Source organism: Rutilus rutilus (genome assembly GCF_951802725.1).
Source record: "Rutilus rutilus genome assembly, chromosome: 9".
NCBI lineage: Eukaryota > Metazoa > Chordata > Actinopteri > Cypriniformes > Leuciscidae > Rutilus > Rutilus rutilus.
This window is the reverse complement of record NC_140223.1, coordinates 12,499,624-12,525,401: the sequence shown is the minus strand read 5'-3', so window position 1 is coordinate 12,525,401 and position 25,778 is coordinate 12,499,624. Positions and strand designations below refer to the sequence as shown.

General features: G+C 37.2%; 2 protein-coding genes across 5 annotated transcripts in view; one reads left to right on the top strand and one right to left on the bottom strand.

Moving 5' to 3' along the window:
* The window catches only part of cadm2b (cell adhesion molecule 2b), a 222,351-nt gene extending 215,089 nt beyond the window's left edge, over positions 1 to 7,262 (top strand). The window contains exons 9-11 of one of the 3 annotated variants that reach the window (XM_084419469.1): positions 4,980 to 5,102; positions 5,251 to 5,356; positions 5,805 to 7,260. In XM_084419469.1, the coding sequence (XP_084275595.1) occupies positions 4,980 to 5,102; positions 5,251 to 5,356; positions 5,805 to 5,910 (335 nt within the window). In that variant the 3' untranslated portion in view covers positions 5,911 to 7,260. Of the gene's footprint in view, positions 1 to 4,979; positions 5,103 to 5,250 lie in introns of all 3 variants that reach the window. The other 2 variants (XM_084419470.1, XM_084419471.1) reach the window with 2 other exon arrangements.
* An 8,858-nt stretch (positions 7,263 to 16,120) lies between these two features.
* Positions 16,121 to 25,411, bottom strand: bach1a (BTB and CNC homology 1, basic leucine zipper transcription factor 1 a). 2 transcript variants are annotated; one of them, XM_084419298.1, is made up of 5 exons: positions 25,262 to 25,411; positions 24,355 to 24,637; positions 21,355 to 22,569; positions 20,929 to 21,135; positions 16,121 to 18,396 (listed from the first exon to the last, which is right to left on the bottom strand). In XM_084419298.1, the coding sequence occupies exons 2-5, from the start codon at positions 24,592 to 24,594 to the stop codon at positions 18,055 to 18,057; spliced, it is 2,004 nt and encodes a 667-aa protein (XP_084275424.1). In that variant the 5' UTR covers positions 24,595 to 24,637; positions 25,262 to 25,411; the 3' UTR covers positions 16,121 to 18,054. The 2 variants fall into 2 exon arrangements, with proteins under 2 accessions (XP_084275424.1, XP_084275423.1); XM_084419297.1 differs by having other exon boundaries at positions 24,355 to 24,609.
* Between the last annotated feature and the right edge of the window lie 367 nt (positions 25,412 to 25,778).

Genomic DNA, 25,778 nt, shown 5'->3' with positions numbered 1-25,778 from the left:
TGAGAAAAAATGAGATTGGAAGAGCAGCTTGAAATCATGTAACTGCTACACAGCTCATTCAGTTAGAGTCGGGGGCAATAAAATGAACTATATCATCAAACTGCATATTCATAAGAAAATAAAAGACATCTGCGGCAATAATGGTTTTGTTGTGTAGACGTGCTATCATTTTTTATGCATTATGTTTTTCTAATATTTATTTATAAAGCATTTTGCAGACATCCATAGCAACTTACAAAAGTGCTTTATATTTATATAAGCTTTATATATTTTAAATAGTCTTTAAATACTGCATAGCAAGTTAAATGGCGGCAAATACAACACAACATAGGCTGTCAAAATTGGAGTGAAGCAAATCTCATGAATCAAGATCGGTGTACTTGATTCTGAACAGCCTCTCATTCTTTGAACTTAATTTCCACTTGGCTTTTATTTTTGCCTCTAAACAAAGCGCAATGTTAATTGAATCAAAAGGGTTCATTTATGTGTTAGAAATGGGTCTGCAGAAGTCCCCGTTCTACACATCTCCCAGGGTCACTTTGCCAAGCGCAGCAGAAGACAGAGCCATTCATCACTATGAGCTAATGAGAGCAAGTTCGAAGTGCAATAAAGACACATAGTTAAAGTTTACACCCTTGCAGAAGCACTGAAATGGTGCCCAACGCAGGGCCAAAAGGTGCTGTGTCAGGACACAATTACTCCAGTTCAAAGAAAAACCATTTTGTCCTGTTCCCTTCAAGCGAGGTTAAAGGGATATTTCACACAAAAGTCCTGTCACCCTCATGCTGTCCCAAACCTGTACGACTTTCTTTCTTCTGTAAAATACAAAAGGAAATCCTGGCCTGAATGAGGATTTAAAGGTGCAGTAAGCAATTTCTGAGAAACACTGTTGATATTTGAAATCAACCCAAACAAACATGCCCCTCTCTCCATTGCTCCGCCCCCAAAATGCACGAACACGCAATGCAAGAGTGGATGTCTATTCTGAAGCAAAGCAAAATAAAACGTAGATGAAGAACAAGGAAGAACAAAAAATTAACATACAGTACACAAGATTATATACAAGCAGGAGTTGCTTGTTAGTCGTCAGCAGCTCCAGACAAACAATGAACTCAAAACTGTCCTGTTACTATACAGTAGCTAACATTACAACAACAGCATATCTTTGATCTGTGAAACAGCAAAACCAATTTTACTCACGTATGGAGCAGAAACAACACAACCTCTGCATCTGTTTTCAGGTATTCCCGCTCAGGTCTCTCCAACACTGGAAAGCTTTTCTAATATTAAAGGGGGGGGGGGTGAAACACTCAGTTTCAGTCAATCTCATGTTAATCTTGAGTACCTATAGAGTAGTATTGCATCCTTCATATCTCCAAAAAGTCTTTAGTTTTATTATATTTATAAAAGAAAGATAGGCTGTACCGAGTCTTTCCGGAAAAAAACGAGCGGCTGGAGGCGTGCCTTGTGGGCGGAGCGAAAGAATCACGACAACATTAACTGTACGTGATCATGTTGTTTACTTGCTGTGCTTACGCGATAGCTAACAACACACAGACATTTGAAGCAGTTTTACTCACCGCCTGCGAACCGAACGCACGACCGTGAACCTTTATCATTGGGACTGCTCCATCCTTAAGCATTAGAAGATCTGCAAATCCGGCGTCGAACTGGACGCAGCTGATGACTTCCCTAAAGCCGAGCACAGCGCTTTGATGGGCGTACTGCTTTCGCTCTCTCGCTCTGGTCTACGGGTGCGCGCGCGCCCTTCCGGGAGAAGTGCCCTTAGGACCCGTATAAGGAAATTCCGCCCCATCTGACGTCACACACGCCCATACTCGGAAAAAACTTTCTGAAACTTGTGACAAACCGGAAGGAGTATTTTTGGCACAGAAATACTCCATCAAACGTCCAACTTAATTTTTGAAACTTTGTCCATGTTTAGCATGGGAATCCAACTCTTTACCAGTGTAAAAAACTCAGTATGCATGAAATAGCATTTCACCCCCCCTTTAAACTGTGTCCTAAAGCTCTTGCCTGATCATAATTCTTCTTTTCCCAGTGATATTCCTCTGACCTTTTCTCTTTTGTAATGTCTCTCAGCCATCTCCCTTTCTACAGTCTTTCTTCAAATCTCCCTCTTGTTCTCTCTATCTCTCCTCCCCCATCATGAGTGGACACGCCCCCTATTGCTGATTGGCTCACTCTCTCTCCTCTGAGTGGACCCGCCCCCTACTGCTGATTGTCTCTCTCTCTCTCTCTTCCCCCATCATGAGTGGACACGCCCCCTACTGCTGATTGGCTACAAGTGTGTTGCGCTGCTCGGCCCAATCCACTTTCAACAGTGTTTCTCAGAAATCACTTACTGCACCTTTAAGCTTGAAAATGACACTAACGCTTCATAGTGGAGAAACAAACCAAAATTCAATTTGTTATAAAAAAACTTCTCTTGTAAGAAGTATCGTGAGCACATCAATTGTTTTTAGTCAGTGAATCAATCGTTCCGATTCGCAAAACGTTTCTGAATGATTTGTTCGCTAATTTTACTGCTCTGGTTCAACTCACTGAATCAAGGATTTGGTCGCAGTGATTAACAGCACACAGAGGACCAGATTTTCAGTGCGTAGCATCTTAAAGTTTGTTCGCAGTCCTCATAAACTTTCATCATGGAAAAAGAGTGGCCAAGCTATTCATCAAATTTTTACCTTTTGTGTTCCACAGAAGAAAGAATGAGAATTTTTGGGTGAACTTATCCTTCTACACATTCAAGGCAGGTAATGGCAGCACTAGCTGTCTAGCGCACTAAGCTATCCGCAGTGGGGTCTTAAGATGCACAACTCCAGGAGGCGATTTATTCAGTAGAAGTTCAGAGGCGACCGGATTCACCCTAGTCTGCGCTCACTCACTCAAAGTTAAACCCAGGAGACAAATCAGCCTGCCGCAACCCCTGCCGGTTTGAAACTTGTTGTATATCGCCAAGAATTGAGTGACTTTGGTCCTCGCAGGGCTGTGAGATATGACTGATCTTTGGTAGCTGTTCAGCATTCGTTTGTAATGATAAATCCCCCCCACCCCTCCCTCCCGCTGCCTATTGAAAGTCAGGATAGAACATTGGCTTTGAATTGATGTTGCTTGGGCTCCAAATCTCAAAGCAGAATGACATGCTGGGGATGTTTCTGTGATCCGGCATGAAATAAACACCAGTTTGCAACTCCTCAATTTGACCGCATGGGGATGTCATAAGGCTGTAATATAATATAATATTGGATGATATATACATTGAATGCCCAACACAATATTCTCTAAATATTCAGTAGCTACAGAAAATGCATTCTAAAAGCTTTTTCAGTAACATTAATTTATTTAAGCATCATGAAGATGTCAATATTTTTCCAAAGCTTATGATTCATAAGATTATGGTTTTAAGTGATGCACCAGTAATGGCATTATGGGTCATTGAAAGAAATGAGGCAGCAGCAGTAAAAAACATCAAGTACTAAATTGTTTAACTTATTACCTGTAATATGTTTTAAACATATAAATGATCATATGTTTATAAACTTATCCCATCTTTTATTTTAAACTAGATTTGCTTTGTGGTTGCTTAGAGTTTTCTGGTTGGTTACTAGGTGGTAACTTACTGGCACAAGTCTCTATAGCAAAGTGTCCATCCAAGTTGCAAAAATGTTAAATATTGCAAAAAAAAAACAATTTGCGAAAAAAGCAGCGTTTCCTTCCCATATGTTCAAGAGCACAAAATCTTCAGGGGAAATTTGTGCAAAATGGAAATGGAAGCTGTAGCTACTGTGCCTCTTTATTAAATGTGAAAAATGACTTGCAGTTTATAGCATGCAGACTAAGTGCCTCAACAAAAAAAGAAATGGAGAAATCATAAAGGGAAAATGTATTAATGTCATTAATTACTCACTCTCATGTAGTTTCAAACCCATAAGCCATTCGTCCATCTTCGGAATACAAATGAAGATATTTTAATGAAATCTGAGCCAGTTCTGTACTCTCCATTGACAGTCTACGCAACTACCACTTCAAGCCCCAGAAAGTTAATAAAGATTATTAAAATAATCCATGTGACTGCAGTGGTTTAACCTCAATTTTATGAAGCTACGCAAGTGCTTTGTGCAAAAAAAACCAACAAAAAAAAACACTTTATATACAAAATATTAATCTCTGACATGCATTGTGTCTTACTACCTATTTTGGAGCTTGAAAGTGGTAGTTGCGTAGAAGTGACGGAAATCTCTCAGATTTCATTAAAAAGATCTTCATTTGTGTTCCGAAGATGACCGAATGTCTTACACTTTTGGATGAGGGCGAGTAAATGATGACAATTTTAAATTTTGTTGGTGAACTAACCCTTTAAGAAATCAGTCCTACAAGTTGAGTAGTACAAACCAGAATTACCCAGACCTGAACCTACCCATGATTCTAATGGGAAAAGCACATAAAAGTCATACAACATGTTAACGATTTCACATTTTGCATCTGGGTCTGATATGATATTTTATTATATATTATATTATGATATGATATTCTGGTCTCTAGACATGGTCTGGGTAAGTCGGTGTGTGATCTTTTTCAAAAAAATCAATAAATAGCCATAAGTCTTTTATGTCTCCATAAGAAAACCATAAGTCTGATCCTTTAGAAAGCCAACCTTTCCTCAACAACCTACACCAATTAACACATAATTTATGTAGCACTACAGCGCGATGGTTACGGTTCATGTACTTCAGTGTGGTTTATAATTGCGTGTTCCAATATCTAAATTGAATGGTATCAAGTGAAAAATGAAATGACTGCCTGCTCCAGCTGAGATGCTCACAACTGTATTTAGTGAATTGTGGGAAGCAACGAGTCAATGCGTCTTATATTAACACGCCGACCCATAATTGGCTAATTATAGCGGTCGTTCCACTGGCGTCTTTTCACGCCGTCCTCTCCTCCTCCTCCTCCTCCAGATCCCAACGCTCTGACGCAACACGGTCCCGACCACGCTCTCATCGGCGGAGTGGTGGCCGTGGTGGTCTTCATCACCCTGTGCTTCATCATCGTCCTGGGCCGATATCTGGCCAGGCACAAAGGTACGGCTTCCCTTCCCTCTCTCTCGCCCCCCCCCCCCCCCCCCCCCCCAACCTCCTCACCCCCTCACCTATAGTGTGCAAAATGCTTCAACATGTCCACTGTTGTACCTTATGTGTCTATGTGACCTATGTGGGACTGTGTGGACAGGGACATACTTAACCAATGAGGCCAAAGGAGCGGAGGACGCCCCTGACGCAGACACTGCCATCATCAATGCGGAGGGGAACCACGCACATGCAGAGGAAAAGAAAGAGTACTTCATTTAGCACCTCTGTTTTTTTTCTGTTCAGTATTGTCACGGCAACACTGCGAGCCAGCAGAGGAGGCGTTATAGCGCTCCGCTCCCTAACAGCACTAGTCTGGTCTGGCTTTGTCTCTGTTTGCGAAACCTCTTTAAGGCCAAATTCGACACGCCACCTGCTGAAAAAGAATGTTGCCTCTTTTTAAACGATTCATAATCGTCCAAAAAAATTAAAAAAATAAAATCTAAATTCAGTTGAGTTTGTAACTGTAACACCAGGTCCATTTAGGCCAAGAAACCCTATCCCACCCCTCCAAAATGACCCCCGTTTGATTTGCAAAGTGCCAAAATATACAGACATGTGCTTGTCATGTTTGTTGCTGTGTTTATTCATTTAATTTCCCAGTGAATGCTGATTTCTCAACCACCCTCACTGTGCCTGTTATATACCTTTTTACAGATATTACCAGGGAGCGGCAAGAAATGTGGTTCATCTCAAGTCGGAAAACCTTGGCTTTGCCAATAATTACGCTTTAAGACAAGAATATGTGAGATGTATAATGTAAATATCATGTACTGTCTTTGTTTTTTTTTTGTGTGTGTGTGAGTGTGTTGTTTTCCATTGTGAAAGTGGGTGTTTTTTTTGGAAGTACGCCCTGTAATAAAGAATATACCCAAGAGACACGGACAATTATGTAACATACGGAAACCCGAAACAAGCCGGCAGATTGAAAATGGCAGGAAGTCGATGAAGCACAAACGAGAATTGGTGTGTAGCCATTAGAAGCGAGATTATTTTCTATTTCCATCATACCTGTCTGTATATTCTTGCACTGTTAATACCCCCCCCCCCCCCCCCCCCCCCCGAGCGTTTATTTCAAACCTGAAAATGTACCAAACATAAGCACAAAGTCATTGTAAAATGTCATTGGTTTAGACAGTCTCAGGATGAAAAGAAGAGCCTAATTGAATTTGTATTTTATCACTCGAGTGAATGAATTTTTGTTCTCGCTTTGTGAATTGACCTAAACAGCCATTTGTTTGACGTTTGAAGGGAAGTTCGCCATCGTTTCATTTTGTTTCGCTGACCGACCCTTGTTAATATTGCTGTATATTACTTTGCTAAAGTGATTATTGGTGGAATATTGTTAAACTATAGGATCCCATATATATATATATGAGAAAACAAATGTCAAAATATCTATTTCGAGTGTCCCATACATTTAGTTCATATAAGTGAAGAAAATATTTGTTTGTTAGTTTGTTTTGTCCCAACCCAGGGAATGTATATAATGTGTATACTTATGCATTTGGTAAGCTGTTTATTTAATTGAATTTGAACTCTTTATTGCTCTGTTTAATTCTACATGTGTGCAATTTCATTTTAGCCTCTCTACACTAAGTATGTCCCCACCGATACTTGTCATTAATACTAATTTATTGGGTAAATCTGATGGACAAACACAATACATTATTATTAGTGCTTTTTATAAGCTTGTGAACAGATAGGACCGTTTGTCAGAACAACAATCACCATTATTGCCTTTGTGTTTGCAACAAAACATACAACCACACATTGAAGCTCTGGAAGAAAGCGTAACCTTCAATGTACGTTTTTATGAAACATGTTTCCAGTGTTCATACTTTATTTCACTCTTTATAACATCAACTAGAACTGAGACATTTTTCTAAGAACTTTTTATTTGCCCTTTTGTTTTTTGCTGTATGGGAAAATGTGTGAGGTTGCTTTTACATTAAATATTCAACTTTTTCAAACTATGCCTCTGTAAAAAAAAAAAAAAAAAAAAAAACTCAGAGTACTGAGTAAAATATGCACAAACTCGGAATTGTGTTTTCTTCTTCATGCAACACATAAGTGAACACAGAACAGATAATCTTACACACACACACACGTACACATATATAGTTCATATGTGTAAATGTATTTAACTTTGAAATGTATTGACAATGTTAGATTAAATAAAATTTTTTACATTTTATACAATTATGTAATTGTATAAAAGTCCTAAATATAAAATATATATAAAAAATGTAAACCTTTACTATATATATATACACAGTACAGGCCAAAAGTTTGGAAACATTACTATTTTTAATTTTTTTGAAAGAAGTTTCTTCTGCTCATCAAGCCTGCATTTATTTGATCACAAATACAGAAAAAAGAATGTAATATTGTGATATATTATTACAATTTAAAATAATTGGTTTTCAATTTATTATACTTTAAATGATCATTTATTTCTGTGATGCAAAGCTGAATTTTCAGGATCATTACTCCAGTCTATCACATGATCCTTTAGAAATCATTCTAATATTCTGATTTATTATGAGTGTTGGAAACAGTTCTGCTGCCTAATATATTTGATGAATAAAAGGTTAAAAAGAACTGCTTTTATTCAAAATAAAAAATTATTTTCTAATAATATAAATCTTCTTTACTATCACTTTTTATCCATTTAACACATCCTTGCTGAATAAAAGTATTGATTTATTTCAAAAAAAAGAAAGAAAAAAAAGTACTGACTCCAAATTACCGACCAGTAGTGTATATTGTTGTTACAAAAGATTTCTATTTTTAAAACATTTGCTTCTTCTTCTTTTTTCTTCTTTTTTTTTTACTTTTTATTCATCAAAGTATCCTAAAAAAGTATCACAGGTTATGAAAAAATATTAAGCAGCAGAACTGTTTCCAACTTTGATAATGAATCATCATATTAGAATGATTTCTAAAGGATCATGTAATAGACTGGATGTCACATGTGACACTGAAGACTGGAGTAATGATCCTGAAAATGCAGCTTTGCATCACAGAAATAAATGATAATTTAAAGTATAATAAATTGAAAACCAATTATTTTAAATTGTAATAATATATCACAATATTACATTTTTTTTTCTATATTTTTGATCAAATAAATGCAGGCTTGATGAGCAGAAGAAACTTCTTTCAAAAACATTAAAAATAGTAATGTTTCCAAACTTTTGGCCTGTACTGTACATATATAGGCTATATATATATATATATATATATATATATATATATATATATATATATATATATATATATATATATATATATATATATATATAAATTGTGTATGTAGGCTATATAAAAAATAGATATAAATCCATATAAATTCACGGATAATTTGTTGTTTTGTAGTTAGTGAAAATCAATATTCAATATCAATAAGGATCCTCACATAAGAAACAATACTAAAATTCAGAGTCATTCAGAGTTCATTCGCATTCGGAGATCGACTATTTTTGACTGACAAAATGCCGGCGGACGGAAACAACAACAGCTACAGTGAGTTGTTTAAAACCTTTCTTTTTAGTAAACTCTGTGTACACAAACAATGTTCTCAATGCTCAAGTTCATGTGTAGAGCCCCTGGTGATACTTTGAGCAAAGTTTCATGTTGTGTCCAGCCTTCTTAGTGTTTTAAAAATAGCGCCTTTTGATGCTATCATAGAAGTGCCCCAAGCACTCCCATTCAAAAGGCATTTTGACCGAAAACGAAAATATGGTCAGTCTTAAAAGTGGTGTTTCCACCCTAATGATGCTTTTACACGAAAGTTTGACTCGGGTAGATTCACAAAAAGACCCTAGGTTGCATTTTGGCGAGAGTTACACTTTAATATATGAAATTAAATGCAATTCTAAATATTAATAATACGTGTATATATATATATATATATATATATATATATATATATATATATACACTATGTATTATTCATATTTTTTAATAAATACATAATTTTATTTTAACAAAATTATATATGAAATAATTTTAAAATAAAAATTAGAATAAAGACATTCTAAATTCTAAAAATTCTAAATTTAATCTAACATCAATATATGAAGTTAAATACAATTCTAAATATGAATTATATATATATATATATATATATAGGCTGTGCTAATTTGAATAAAATTATACATATTAAATACAAATTTGAATAAATAATATATATATATATATATATATCACAAAATAATACATAATAAAACTTAATTTAGTTTTTTATTTAGATCTATTTATATAAATGATATGCAGTCTTATTTTTGCATTATAATTAGCAGGTTAATATGTAAATCAGGTCCTTGAGCTGGAATGATGGAATAATCTTGAATATTCACTGAAGTGGGCTTGTATTGTGAATTTCATGGCTACATGCTGCCATCAAGAGCCTGAAGCTCTCAGCGCACGAGTACGCGGCCGTACTTCTTTTCTCAAAGCTTTGTTTATTGTCTCCAACTTTAAGTGGCTTTCTGCTGAAACTTTCAAATCCTGTCCTTCTTCCCACTGTACCATCATGGCTACAGTTTTACATAATCCATAGTGCGAGTTCGAGTTGCCAGAAAAATTACAGGAAAGGATTTGAGAGAGATCAAAAAATTTCAGAAGGAGCAATGCAGTGTGTACAGCCTTAAATCTAGACTGAGGCTTAACACAATAACCGACACAAAACCATTACATTTCTCTGCGCTCACAAAGATTGTATGCTGTATGTTTAAATGTTAGATAATGCTGGTGGGTCAACTTCAATTGATGGAATTAGCCAATGAAACGGAATAGGCATTACAACACAACAACTCAGACTGATCTATTTTCAAATGGGCATTTACATCTATGAACCAGTTTGGAGTTGATGATCATTCAGGCTTTCAGAGGGCTCTGGGCCAATTAAAAAATGAAGCTAAATCCCACTGATTATAAACAGAACATGAGCTATTGTAGATGTTGATGATGTTTAGTAGTAGTATTACAACCACCACTACTACTAATTTCATCACACATTATAATCCTAAAAATAATGTTTATCTTGGTTTTGTCAAAGGAATGAGTCTGCATTTACACTCACCTAAAGGATTATTAGGAACACCATACTAATACTGTGTTTGACCCCCTTTCGCCTTCAGAACTGCCTTAATTCTACGTGGCATTGATTCAACAAGGTGTTGAAAGCATTCTTCAGAAATGTTGGCCCATATTGATAGGATAGCATCTTGCAGTTGATGGAGATTTGTGGGATGCACATCCAGGGCACGAAGCTCCCGTTCCACCACATCCCAAAGATGCTCTATTGGGTTGAGATCTGGTGACTGTGGGGGCCATTTTAGTACAGTGAACTCATTGTCATGTTCAAGAAACCAATTTGAAATGATTCGAGCTTTGTGACATGGTGCATTATCCTGCTGGAAGTAGCCATCAGAGGATGGGTACATGGTGGTCATAAAGGGATGGACATGGTCAGAAACAATGCTCAGGTAGGCCGTGGCATTTAAACGATGCCCAGTTGGCACTAAGGGGCCTAAAGTGTGCCAAGAAAACATCCCCCACACCATTACACCACCACCACCAGCCTGCACAGTGGTAACAAGGCATGATGGATCCATGTTCTCATTCTGTTTACGCCAAATTCTGACTCTACCATCTGAATGTCTCAACAGAAATCGAGACTCATCAGACCAGGCAACATTTTTCCAGTCTTCAACTGTCCAATTTTGGTGAGCTCGTGCAAATTGTAGCCTCTTTTTCCTATTTGTAGTGGAGATGAGTGGTACCCGGTGGGGTCTTCTGCTGTTGTAGCCCATCCGCCTCAAGGTTGTGCGTGTTGTGGCTTCACAAATGCTTTGCTGCATACCTCGGTTGTAACGAGTGGTTATTTCAGTCAAAGTTGCTCTTCTATCAGCTTGAATCAGTCGGCCCATTCTCCTCTGACCTCTAGCATCAACAAGGCATTTTCGCCCACAGGACTGCCGCATACTGGATGTTTTTCCCTTTTCACACCATTCTTTGTAAACCCTAGAAATGGTTGTGCGTGAAAATCCCAGTAACTGAGCAGATTGTGCAATACTCAGACCGGCCCGTCTGGCACCAACAACCATGCCACGCTCAAAATAGCTTAAATCACCTTTCTCTCCCATTCTGACATTCAGTTTGGAGTTCAGGAGATTGTCTTGACCAGGACCACACCCCTAAATGCATTGAAGCAACTGCCATGTGATTGGTTGATTAGATAATTGCATTAATGAGAAATTGAACAGGTGTTCCTAATAATCCTTTAGGTGAGTGTAGCTATAGTAGTTGTTGTTAGTTATAAATAGGCATACAGTATATCTCAGTAACCATGAGGATTTGATTTAGAGGTTCAATAAGAAAACAAATATATTTTCTCTATATGAGTGGTTTTGTATGTTAGTTTCAAACATCTATTCAAAGATTTCAATCATTTTTATACATTTTATTATCCAAGCTAAAATTGCTGAAACCTGCCATCTGCATAACATCCCAAGAGCCTTAATTATTAGGATTGATATTCTCCCAGTGCAGTGAACATGGAATATTTTTTTGGCTTGTTACCAATTTGCTGTTCGGCTGTAATTTGAGATTTCAAAGCAGCGGTGAGGCCAGAAATCTCAGAGTGGGTGGATCTTTGTGAAACAGGGAGGACTTCTATATTCTGTGCCTCTATCCATTGATCTTATTTACAATTATATCATTGTCTTTGAACGGAAGAACAATCCCAGTTAAGGTGACAAATTCAGACATCTTCGGACTAATGAATTATTAACAAAAAAAGAATAGGCCTACTCCCTACTTTATATAACTGAGTCGAAGACATGATACAATAAAAGAAATGAAATGCCACATATATAGGACTCGCTAAATCTGTTCATTTACAAGAACCATCAGGATGAACCAGTCCACTAGAAAGAATCAAACTTTCCAAAGCTACATATAAGAGAAATGTCTGTTTAGGACGAACCAATTCTGTATAATGAATCGCACTTTCCAAAGCTACAGAAGGTGTGAGAGAAGGAGGGCTGTTTAAAGACACCATGAAATCAAAATGGACAGTTCTTGTTCCTTTATTATAAATGATTTATATGTGCACATCATAATTTTATTATCCATGTGCCCTCGTAATCTTTAATCAAAATAACTTCCCCCTCCCTCTTGCAGCGACTTCTCTTCTCTGATGATGTGTTTACTGGCGAGAGGGCGGGGCAACCTGTCACTCACATGAGATCGACCAATAGCAAACCAAAACTACCCAATCAATTCCCCCAAGTTTTTTTCCCTTGCATATACATCACAATAGAGAAGAAAATACTTTCACAACTTCAGTTTCATGCCGAATCGGATTCACCAGTGCCATATTACGAGAGAGCCGACAATGTGTTGTTGCTTTTTTTGCCTCCGTTCGCTCTGCAGCAAAGTAATACAAATGTGACATTAAAAACAGTGATCAATTCGCTTTACCGCTAATCATTCCGCATGCTGTAGAAATAGTTGCCGTGAGTCTACAGGCACGAAACAAAATTATTCCGTTATATGTATTTTATATTACAAACTATAAACATCACTACCTCTCAGGTGAAGCTAATTTCTTTGATTTTCTACTAACAAGGCCACATGTCAAGGTTAAAACATTTTTATTCCTCAGATGACTGGGTCTGAGTATCTCTAAAACGGCAAGGCTTTGTGTGTCGCTCCCGGTCAGCAGTGGTGAGAATTTACAAACAGTGATCAGAGGAGGGACAAACAAAAACACCGGCGACGGTGTTGGACGCCTAAGGCTTTTCGATGCGCAAGGGCAATGGAGGCTATCCCGTTGGGACCAAACTGACAGAAGGCCTTCTGTGGCACAAGTCACACTAAATTTTGACACATATGGGAGGAATGTGTCACAACAAACAGTGCATATGGGGCTGACCGTTCAGAGTGCCTATGATGACCCTTTGAGCCTGGTCCAATGAGTCAAAATTTCTTTTACATCACATGGACGGCCATGTGCTTATTAGGGCTGTCACTTTGTATTCGATATTCGAATATGCATTCGAACATGACGTGAAATATCCGTAATCAAACTATAAATAAACTATTCGGTTTTTAAAGTGCTATAGTAGCGCATTTTTACAGTCTATGATTATACCGTTTGTTTAATCATACGTATTGTAGCGTACGCCCATGACCAAATCAAGCGAATAATAGCCACCCTGTTTTGAAAATGGAAGAAAACGCACAGACCGGCCAGCCTGAGCGGACAATTACGACCCCAACTCATCTAAAAAGTAGTGTCTGGAAATATTTTGGCTTTTACAACGTAGATGGTAAAGTAAACGTTAAAGATAAGGTAAGTTAGTTTGCCGAATTTGCAAAAAGATATTCGAATATATTCGAATACATTGCTTGATATTTGATACCCGTTCGAATTTGATTTTTCTCAAAAGTGACAGCCCTATTGCTTGTGCATTATTAACTTGGGGAAGTGATGACACCACATTGCACAGTGGGATGACGATAAGCCGGTGGAGGGAGTGTGATGATCTGGTCAATGTTCTTCTGGGAAACCCTGGGTTCGACCATTCATGTGGTCATAAATTTGACACGTGCCACCTACCTAAACATTATTGCAGAGCAGGTACAGCCCTTCATGACAATGGTGTTACTGGTGGAAGTGGCTCTTTCAGCCGGATAAAGCTCCTGCCACACTGCACACATTCTTCAGGAATGGTTTGAGGAACATGATAAAGAGTTCAAGGTGTTGCGCTGGCCTCCAAATTCCCCAGATCTCAATCCAGTTAAGCCTCTGTGGGATTTGCTGGACCAACAAGATCAATCCACGGCGGCTCCACCTCACAGCATACGGGACTTGAAGGATCTGCTGCTCATGTCTTGGTGCCAGATACAGACACAGGACACCCTCAGGGGTCTTGTAGAGTCCATTCCTCTGCGGGTCGGCACTGTTTTGGCAGCACGAGGAGGAGCAACAGCACATTAGGCAGGTGTTCAGAATGTTTTTGCTCATACACAACATGTATTTTGAGGCTTTTGATGTTGTTTTGTTTATACACCATTAGCATATTGTGGCAGCTTTCATTGGGTGGACCAATCATCAATGACCCTTTATGCCACACAATCATTGGATGGAGAGAAAAATGATTTTAAAACTAATCCAATAACATATCGAAACAACAACAACAGCGTATATCAACCAGCACTTCTATATCAGCATTTCATTTCTCATTACATTGTATAAATATGCTGCTGTGGTTTCATCAATGATTATATGCGGAGTATCCCTTGCTGTCACTGTATGGCATGTTGGCTACACCACTGGAATATTTCTAAGCACTCACCTCATTAAAGACCTTTGAGAGGAAAACAAAACCAAATAAATTTGGAGATCTTTAGTATGCATGGAGGAGGTAAACAAATGGGATCACCTTGAAAGGACAATTAAGAACTAAGCTAAGAACCTGTCGGGCCACACAGAGTAATTACAACTTAAAAGATAAATGATTGAGTTTTTAATGGTGTTCTGAATCTAGTTAGTTTCAACAAAACAAGGTAAGATCAATACACTCACGGAAGACCACAAACGTAGCCAATTGGCAAAGTTTAGCTTTAGAATGACCGAGTCTGGTCTGGCATGGCGACCTTGAGCAGATGGACCAACAGAAAATGGGTTGTTCTACTGATTAAAACCAATGTTCCCTAGACATGGAAGATTATTTAAATTCAGTGCAGGAGGGCAAACCAAACACAACTTTATCTTTACCTTAATAGGGAGCTTTAACACAAATTCACTAAGACAAGGTTGCTCAAGATGGAGATTTATCTTCCTGCAAAGGACAAAATTGATTTTTAAGGTTTGGCTCTTTACACACTCTCAGAAAAAAAAGGTACAAAAGCTGTCACTGGGACAGTACCCTTCAAGAGGGTTCTAATATGTACCATTTAGGTACTAATATGTACAGTTTTGGTACCAATATGTACCTTTGAGGGATTAAAATGCACTCTTTAGGTACAAATGTGTACCTTTTGAAAAGGTACCGCCACAGTGACAGCTTTTGTACCTTTTTTTTTCTGAGAGTGCAGCAAGCTAGAGACTCCAACACGATTTTATGCAAAAACATACTCTTTTACAAGGTGGCAAAATTCGTACGCATTTCTATGATTGATTTGTATGAAAACATGTAAGATGTATAATTTAACTATGATTTGTAGGGAAAAAGCATGAAGTTTCACCCCTAAAACTAACTCACTGGGCCGTAAGCAGATCATATAAAAAAAAGCAAAATTGAGATTATAACTATTCAAACGAATTTTATTAGTGGAAACAGAATAGTTAGGCTAAGTTGTTGGAGATTCATATGTCTGTGATGTGGTCTCCAACGCATTTGTCTCAACACACCTGGACTCTAATACCACTTGTTGATGCCAAAAAGCCTGGCTCTGTCAGTGGCAGAGAGAAAGGTAGCAACATCTCTGGTCTTCCCATGTTGCTTATTGCTTATCGGATGACAGTATTTAAAACCACTAGGGTTAGGCCTACTTGTGTGAATGTGCTATACATGATTATTCTGACCTCTTGTGGTGAAGAAACTCAACTGCTGACAACCACTGGACTCCCATCACATCTTGAGAAATGTTCCCATTTTGGATTTTTATTGTGAATTTGGTCGACTCTTTTAAAACATAAGCATTTATGTCGAAACTGGGTTACTATTGCACAATTTCTCTTCTTCGGAAACTGATCATTTAAAACAGGGCTCCGGGGAAAACATTAACAGAGAGGATGGTGAAATCAGTCTGTTTACGAAACCTCACCGTGATCTCACTCAATTATATGCATCAACATTCACCTCTTCAAAATAGGGACCCTTTCTGAAAACCAAGCTATTCTTTGCCTTAGACTGACTGTGATAACATGTACAGCCATTTCATGCGTTACATTTTGAAAAGGTTGATTTATTGGTTCAGTCTCTGTTAGCACATTACTTTTAGCAAGCACCACTGCATTTACACATTTAGTGAAAAAAAATTAGTATTGACATTTTATTTGCTGCTATTTGTTAAATATGAATCAAATAGTGAATTATACAGTGCATTCTAGGCTTACATGACAGTATTTTGGTTACAGGGTTAAAACAAAAAAAGCACAAAAAATAGAACATTTAATTGACGCTACAATGGCAAAATGAACAAGTTATATTTTTAGACTCATCCAAGCATTAAAGTCAACATGAAACGGCATTCACATCCATTTGACTTCCATAATGTGAAGTACAGTTAAACAGGGTATTTGACCTAAAGTAGGTCAGAAATTGATTTTATCCTCAGTACATGAAAAGTGAGCGTTCTGTACCACAACAGGCCTGAATCTCTATTTGTGATCCGACAGCCAATAGGCTGCATGACCTAGATGACATCAGCTGAAAAGGGTATTACATGTAAATGAAATATTGCAATACAAGCTTTTCATTGAAGTAATGTGGAATGAAGAATCATCATGCACAATAAGACCATAAACATGTATTAAAGTAAATAGGATTAATTATGATTTTATGTTGGCCTTTTCCAAACTCAGTCCACTTTAGCAAGCAAAAAGTGAGCAGTATCTAAACTTTTTTTTTTTTTTTTAGCCTTACCTTAGACTATGGATTCTATGTAGTTTTCACAAATCCTACATGATATGCATGAAAACGTACATGGCAGTTATTTAAAATGTTATTATATCTATGACATATGCATATACGGACACTTAAAAAACACAGATGCATATTTAATATAGAATTTTCATGCCGATAATGATAAAGACGTATTAGGCTAGACTGGAATGTACTTGTATGCTCTACATCGCATAACAAAATCATAAACCATTAACATAATAAAGAGAATTACTATGATTGTCCATAGTGGCAGTGTAAGTGAAATAAATGCTAGCACTGGAAATTAATCCATGAGTCATTCCCGTTATATAGTACATTTTTATTTTATACAAATACTGTCCATAAGTCTATTTTTGGATAAAACTGAAGTCATATTAGTTTGTTTTCTTTAATCACAATATTACAATGAATGCCCTAAAAATTAATTAAGAAATTGTCCAGATGTTTTTCTTTCTTTAATCAAAATGCTAAATTTGGGGATGTTGTTTTAACTGTTAATCTTAGATGCTGTATTTCCTGTGTCCTTAATATCACTTTCCACCCTGTTAGTCTTTTGAAAAAATCCTTAAAAAAAAGAAGCCTGTTCCTTAATGACATTATTGTCCAGGAAGTGACATCATTTTGGGTGGGAAACCAACAGCATAAACATGAGAAAGTATTAGCAGTTCACTGGATACATTAATTGATGTATTGTGCTTTAGCTGTTTGTCTTACTTTTCCATCCTGTTGGACAAAAAAGAAAATGGTATGACTGAATCAAAATATCAAAAGATGGTTTAAAAAAGTTAAAAAAGTTCATTATCAATCCATAATAAAACAAACCATGTATTTCAACCCTGTTATGTTCCATTCTGTAATTCATCTTTTGTCACTGTGTAAATAATAAAAAGTTTATGCATATAAGTTTCAGCAGAGCCTATTACAGCCTAAAAGGGTGTATTCATTTTTAAAGATTAAGAGTTGAAAATGTTCAAAAGTTCAAAATGTGTGGCGTAACAGGAATGACCCCTATGCAAGGAATGAAAGGCATAGTAGCATTTCCAAATGAAACTCCTGGTAATAGTGCAAATTTAGTCGCATCCATACTTAGAAACATTACGAAAGTGCTCCTAATAAGAAAGTCATGCTCAAAAGTGTAACTGACGGCAGCAGAAAGGTAAGCTCCTGAGTAAAACTGAAATATCAGACCATTCCAAGCGGCTTTACTCTGTTGTACATCACGGAGCTGGATCTGTAACAGCGCTCTGAACGGTGTCTTGCAGGAAGGCAGCGGGCGACCTGAGTGCTACTGTGTCTCCTTCAGGACTAGTGTCTGGAAGAAAGGTGCTCGCAGGGACGTCCCGGTCTGGGCCAGCCAGGCTAGGAGAAGCCATGGGGGTCAGGAGGATGGAGGTGGGACAGTCGGAGGAGACGTACCTGGCCAGCGCTTGCAGCTCCTCGGACTGCGGCGAGGTGTCCGCACAGAGGTTCTGGCACAGGCCCGAGAGGTTCTGACGCACATCCTCCAGGCTGAGCTTCAGCTGGTTGCGATCTTGCAGTAATTTCTCCTTCTCGCTCCTCTGGTAAACGTGGAAACAAAAGAAGATCCATTTTAGGATTCTACTCAGTACTTCGCATTCCTTACGGTGCAAAAAACAATCATAACACGTGCTATTGATTTTCTTAATACGTGGAAAACATTGCATGTTGATTGGTTTACTCAATCTCAATTTGAACAAAAGGGACAACAGAAGCAATATAATTGTACACTTTATGCCCGTACACAATGTGGTAATGGAAGGGATTTTCTATTTAATTATTCTTGTTTCTAATGGATGCCAGAAACAATTCTTGTCAAACTTTTGAAGACAAAAACCCAACTCCTAAACCTACAGGTTAAACTCGAAAAATTGGAATATCATGCAAAAGTTCACTTATTTCAGTAATTCAACTTAAAAGGTGAAACTAATATATTATATAGAAAATTACAAGCAAAGAGAGATATTTCAAGCCTTTATTTGTTATAATTTTGATGATTATGACTTATGAACATTTTCAAAATTTCTGAGATTTTGAATTTGGGGTTTTCATAAGTTGTAAGCCATAATCATCAAAATTATAACAAATAAAGGCTTGAAATATCTCTCTTTGCATGTAATGAGTCTATATATTAGTTTCACCTTTTAAGTTGAATTACTGAAATAAATGAACTTTTGCACGATATTCACATTTTTTGAGTTTCACCTTTATACTAAACGCTGATAATAGTAAATGATATTTTATTATAAAACTGTTCCCATAGTATAATTTAAGCATATTTGTACATATTTAGTATACCAATGTATATTTTCTTAACATTTAAAATTTGTATTACTTTCCTGCATGTTAATTTTATTTAATTTTTTTTACAATGAAAGTAACATCTATTATACAAAACTGTAACTTCATTTTCATTATCAAGGTGATTCCATGCATCACAACTTTTATAGTCATAGTTCAATATCATGATAATTGTTATTGTGAATTTTTTTGGTCCCAATGAGTGTGTAGTGAAAATCTAATCTGTAAATAAAGCCAAACAGAGATAACGAAATAATCCTCAGATGCCATGTTTGTCATTCATTTGAATTAATTAGAATTATCGAACACATTAATTAGCTGAAGTTATTACTCCACCACTTTATTGTTGCCCAACTGCGGTTCAAATGACGGACAGTTACTACTTGTTTTTCAGGAAAAGGTCGTGACAAGCTTGTTCATTCCTCCAACGAAGCATTATACTTAGTCATGCAGAGTTGCGTATGGGAAACGAGTCAACCTTGAACCCTAACAGATTCAAAGCCATTCATTTGAGAGTTCAAGACTAAATCTTTTGATTAATTCACTCTCATTTATCTCTATAAGTATCTCTCATTTATCATTCCTTTGTAAATGAGACTCAATGATCATGTCAATGAGCATGTTGTTTGATTGCAAAAACAGTGGGACTCATTCACTAAGCTTGCGTGCGCACGAATTTGTGCGTGAAATCTGCGTATGAACGTTTTCACGAGCAAACCATGATTCATTAATAACTTTCATTCTAAAATTGATTCTATATTTATGAAAAAAAAAAAAAAAAAAAAAACACTCGCAAAAATCACACGCTTGGTGGCGTTATAAACATGTTAAGATAACATTTTAAACAGATACAAGTCTTAAACACACACACACACATATATACAGGGTGGGCCATTTATATGGATACACTGTAATAACATGGGAATGGTTGGTGATATTAAAGTCCTGTTTGTGGCACATTAGTATATGTATATATCACCACCCATCTTGAGGAGTTTGCCCCCTCACATATACTAATGTGCCACAAACAGGACTTTAATATCACCAACCATTCCCATGTTATTACGGTGTATCCATATAAATGGCCCACCCTGTATAATGTCTGTATAAAAGGTGTTTATTGTGTTTAAACTTGTTTTGAGGATGGCACTTTTGACATTGCTCGAGGATCTTGTTGTGTGTGCTCTCAGGCGAGAGCGCATCTTTATGCCCAGTACACATTGTACGATTTTGGGCTATCCCACACGAAAGATGACCAATCATGGAAATTTCTGTGGTCGTGGCTCCTTAACGGTGGTCCTACGTCGTACAGTGAGAGAGGCTCAAAGACGGCTGTTGTCGTCTCACAGAGTGTTTGTTGCTAGGACCTACGTCTACTAACTACTAACTAGCCACTAAAACTGCATCATGAAATAGCGTATTGATCAACGTGACATGGTGCTAAAACTTAAAACTATTTCCTCGAACTCCATTTACAAAATTGGCATGCCAAATTGGCCTCTTTTCCCTAGCCATATTCTCCACTTTTGCATCCTCCTTTTTTTTTCAGCGCTCATAAAAACCACAATTGCCAAAAGTGCGATTCATCTTGCTTATTCGTTTACCACTAGTGCATGCTGATGAAGTTTTATTCTTCTATACTAACTTGTGTCATAGCCCACGATTCAATAAGTGCCATCATCGTAGAGTCTACATACATGTCGTACCCAAGTTTATCAGATCCATGTCGCTCAAATAACGTTCACAAAATGTCGATATAAAAACAGATATACCAGTTTCTTGATGTCTCCCTCCAGCCAGTAGATACAGTCTAGCTTCCTCTTGCGGCAGCGCTGTGCAGCCACGCGGTTCTTACTGCGCCGTCTCACATCCTGAACAAACTCCAGCTGTTCCGGGGTCAGTTTCTCGCGTTTCAACATCTGCAGGAATGCCCTCCTGGTCATGCTGGAAATTTGCTCCACAGGGAATGGCAAATCCACCTGGGAAGAAAACCTTGATGTCAACACTGCATTATGGAGGGGGTTCAGCCTAGAGGTTGGTTACAATTATTTTATTTTTCAGAAGAGCCTGAAACTTTTATTTGAAGCATGTCAGGGAATCTCAACCGAATACAAAATATTGGTGAAGTTTGCAATTTGGCACCAAACTCCTCCTCTAACCTCATAAAGTTGTACAACCGTGAGTGCTAGCATGCTCACCTCCTGCACTGGTTCACTGCTACCACATTGCGCACAGTCTCCATCCGATTCACACTCAGAGTTTTCCCTGGAGTTAATTGGGGACATGCAGGAACTGTCTCCAGTGTCTTCATTGGACAGAGTGTGTCCCCCGGAGGTCTGTCTGTCAGTGGAGCTCAGGTCCCTCAGGAAGGGACAATCATCGGGCGCAGCTCCCAGATCCAGATGCTTCAACCAGTGGAAGTCCGAGCCGTTTCCAGCAGACGACTGGTCGATAGAGTCTAAAGGTAGAGGCTCATTCATATCCGGCCAAAAGCCCTTCGCGAGATGCTCAGCCACTTCCCTTTCCACTATGCTTCGTTCAGTGAAGCCATCTTTGGGGGACAGTTCAGAGAACGTTTGTTTGTTGGAATCAAAGACCTGGTTGTCGTCGGTGCCAATGCTACTGATGTCTGGAGCGCTGGAAATCCCGTCCAAAACCCCGCTTGACTCCACAGAATTCAGAGGACATAGTTGGCTGCAGTTGGCGGGCGGCATTAGAGACCCTTCGAGTTGGTCAAAGTGGCCATCGGTGATACTGGCTATGTTCAGGTCTTTATCAGTAGGTGGTTCACAACGTACCTCCATTGCTAGTTCCTTCTGGAATTGTTCCTCCATAGCTAAAATGTCCCCACCACAGCCAACCGAATGCAGTTTCTCATCATCACTGGTGCTCGACGTGGACAGGAAAGGACAAACTTCACCGGCCACCACAGAAGAGGAAGGCAACTGTGGGCCACAGTTCTGCAGGCAAAACTGGTCTTGGCCATCACCCATGTGGTATGACGAGCTTCTTGCGTACAGCGGGGATAAATCTAACTGCATTTCTTTGCCATTGGAGATCGGTGGACAATCTTTAGGACCTCCTGCACAGGAAGTTGCAGATGCAGCCTGCATGACTGTTCCTGCATCCTGAGGTTCAAGATCTTCTCCAGTTTTAGGGTTTTGGTCACTAGAACTGCAGATGGCTTGGGATTTCTTACTGGATTCTTGGCTCTTGCTTTTCCCCTTCACTTTTTTTGAGGTTCCACCACCCTCAGAAAACTTTGGGACGAGGAATTCAAAGCAGGCTTTATCGAGGTTTTGAAATCCAAGAAATTCGGCGCATCTGTGGATCTCCAGGATGTTTTCTTTCGTGAAGTGAAGTTTTGCAGTGTAGGCAAACTGCAGAAGAGGCTCAAATCCCTCCACAGTGACCTTGGGAGATTAATGATCTAGTCATGATTACTGCATGAATAAATTATTTACAAATCGCATTATTGGGTTATAGCTGTAACATTGTTTGCTTAATTTAATCTCAATTAGTCACTGTATAAGGCCTAATTTGACAGCAATGCACTATAAACCATTTTCCAAGTTCACGCAATAATGAACACTATGTCATCATTTGCTCACCCTCATGTCGCGCCAAACTCGTATGACTTCCATCGTACACTCGAGGAAAAGTTAGTTAGACTTTTCCATATAATGAAATTAAATGAGGATATTTGGGATTATGAAAAGTAGCACACAAAAAAAAAAAAAAAAAAAAATCTCAGAAAGAAATGTAAAACTTTTAAACCATGTTCAAGAAATTTAAATTGTGGCGTAAGCATCAAGTAAAAAGTAAAAACTATTTTCTAACACCCGGTTTTATTTTTTACAATGAAAAAAATATTATCATTATTAATTCATAAATATTTCTTTTTTCTTTTGGGGAGTCACAAAATGTCATAAATTTCATGAATTCCTGCATTATCATAAAAAGGTCAAATTATCTGATATTTTAAGAAACTTATATTTACTTTTCATGCACGTTGGTCGGACCGCATGACATTGATTTGTAGACAAATATTAATAAACAGTGAAACAGTTTTGTACAAATATTTTTTCTGACAAATAATAATAATAAAAAAAAATCTTCTTTATGATTTTAGGACAGTTGCATCAGTATTACTTTTTTTACTTTTTGCCCCCCAAAAATATCTAAATTAATTTTAATTCAGAAATGATAAACATGGTCATCATAGAAGTATGTGGGTCAATGACGTGACGGGTCATTTTTTTTGTCCAAAGGCCTTAATAATAATAATAAAAAAATATATATAACATCCAAAGTATGTAAGGTAGTACAACTTGATCTCTTTTACTGAATCCAAAAGGTTTTAATTATATTTTACTACATATAAAGGTATTTTAAAGATTTTGAAGTGTCAAGGTAATTTGGTAAAACCGATATAGTAAATATTTAAATGGAATAATATTGTTTTTAATAACTAAAGGAACTACAATAATACAAATATAAAGCAGATATGGCTCTTTTTTTACATTTCCCCTTTTCTCCTTTCCCTGTGCAATGTTTTACTTGAATATGTTGGAGTGTTTAGAGTAGTCCAATAAATGATCACATTTATGAGATCAGTGATCATTTTATTTAATATTTCTTCTGTGGTAAACACTATATACTATCTCAACATCAATGTCAAATCAGTTTTTAACTTTCAAATCAGTGGTTAAACCGAATGACTTTTTTGGTGACAAAAAACTGTTAATTGATTGTACAAACCACAAAATCTTATTGTTAACACCTAGGTAAACTAAAAAATGGTTTCAAATATAGTTATATCTCCATTCTATTTTTTTTTACACTTTTAAAAACCTCATTCGTCAATGACCCATGTATGTGTGAATTTTTAATGTATTTCTGGATAAATAATAGCCGTGCTCATAAATAAAAATATGCGTCATGTCACTAACCCTCATGGGTTCAATATTTATACATATGTAAATGAGAAAAGGATGACATAATTTTCACTTTGGTTTGAATTGTTGTTTTTTTAGAGTTTGCTCTGATCATTTTTTTTTTACAGTTTTTTTTATTTATACATGTATACATTATGTATCTGTTAAAAATAACAACAAATCATTAAGAGAAGACAGCTTAACCATAGGTTTCTGAAAACCTCCAGCTTCAACCCATCCATCCACCATATCAAGCATTACCTCATCCGGTAAGCTGACAGTGAGGTTTGGTCGGCTGTGGTTTGTCAGTCTGGTGTAAAAATAGTGGCTGCAGGAAGCCAGCACAGAAGAGTGTGCTCGAAAGCTCCTGCACTCCACTTCAACAGTCACATCACACAAGAGCTCCTTCTGTCTCAGTTCCTCCAGCGAGCGAAGAACATGATGGCTGTGAACAGCGGACTGAAAGGTGAAAACAGAGGTCCGGGGGCCATCCACAGACATGACGCAGGGGTTTAGCTACAAAATAACAGATACATAGACGCAACTGTGTAACAAGGTGGAAATACAGAAAGAGATGCATCAAGTTACACTTGGGTGGAGTGATTTCAAGCTCAATACATGGTGATGAGGGGCACATAGATGCATTTACAAATATGCCATGTAGAATACAAAAAGTAAAAAAAATATCTATATATATAAACCCACCATAATCTTACTTTTCAATGTTTAAACATTTGAGTAAACAGAGTGACTGAGCATGACTCTGCAAAATAAGTATACATTAAAAGCATGTTTTCAGTTCCCGGCTAGACCAAAGATAGCTAATCTTTCTATATATAATTATTTGTCTATATATATGTGTGTGTGTGTGTGTGTGTGTGTGTGTGTGTGTCAATCATATAACGTTAGTTAACAGAATAGTTTTCTCTATTGTGAGTGTTAAGCAGCTGTGCAAACATTTGTTTATGAGCTGGTATAAATGCTCATTGTTTAACTATAATACCTGGAAGTTCCGACTTGTCAAAATGGCATAATCTTTAAGATGATAAAACAAAAATAGGAACTAGCCAGTGGTTTAAAATGTAACTAGACATTGTTTAACCTGTCTTAACACACAATAATGTTTAAACGCGGGGCTTTTATGAATGTAGAGGAATATAAAACTGACCTGACATATCACTGGAGATCAGAAGCTGTCAAAAATCCCGCTCTGTCCATCGCTTTTCTAGTCTAAAAGTAAAAACGGATTAAAGTTTGACAGCGAACGAACGAGCTCCATAATGCCCGTCATGTGACCGTACAGTGCGGCAGTGAGTGCGCGTCACACATCACGCAGAGAACGTACTGCGTCATGAATCCAATAACCACGCCCACTTATAGCAGATAGATAGATAGATAGATAGATAGATAGATAGATAGATAGATAGATAGATAGATAGATAGATAGATAGATAGATAGATAGATAGATAGATAGATAGATAGATAGATTTATATTTAAATGATAATAATAATAATAATAATAATAATAACAATATTTATACATATAATACAAATTATAATAAACAACAATAACAAGTATTATTATTATTATTATTGTTGTTGTTGTTTATTATTATTATTGTTATTATTATTATTATTATTATTATATACAGAGAACTGTTGCTAAATCGGTCAGTTAATGTTT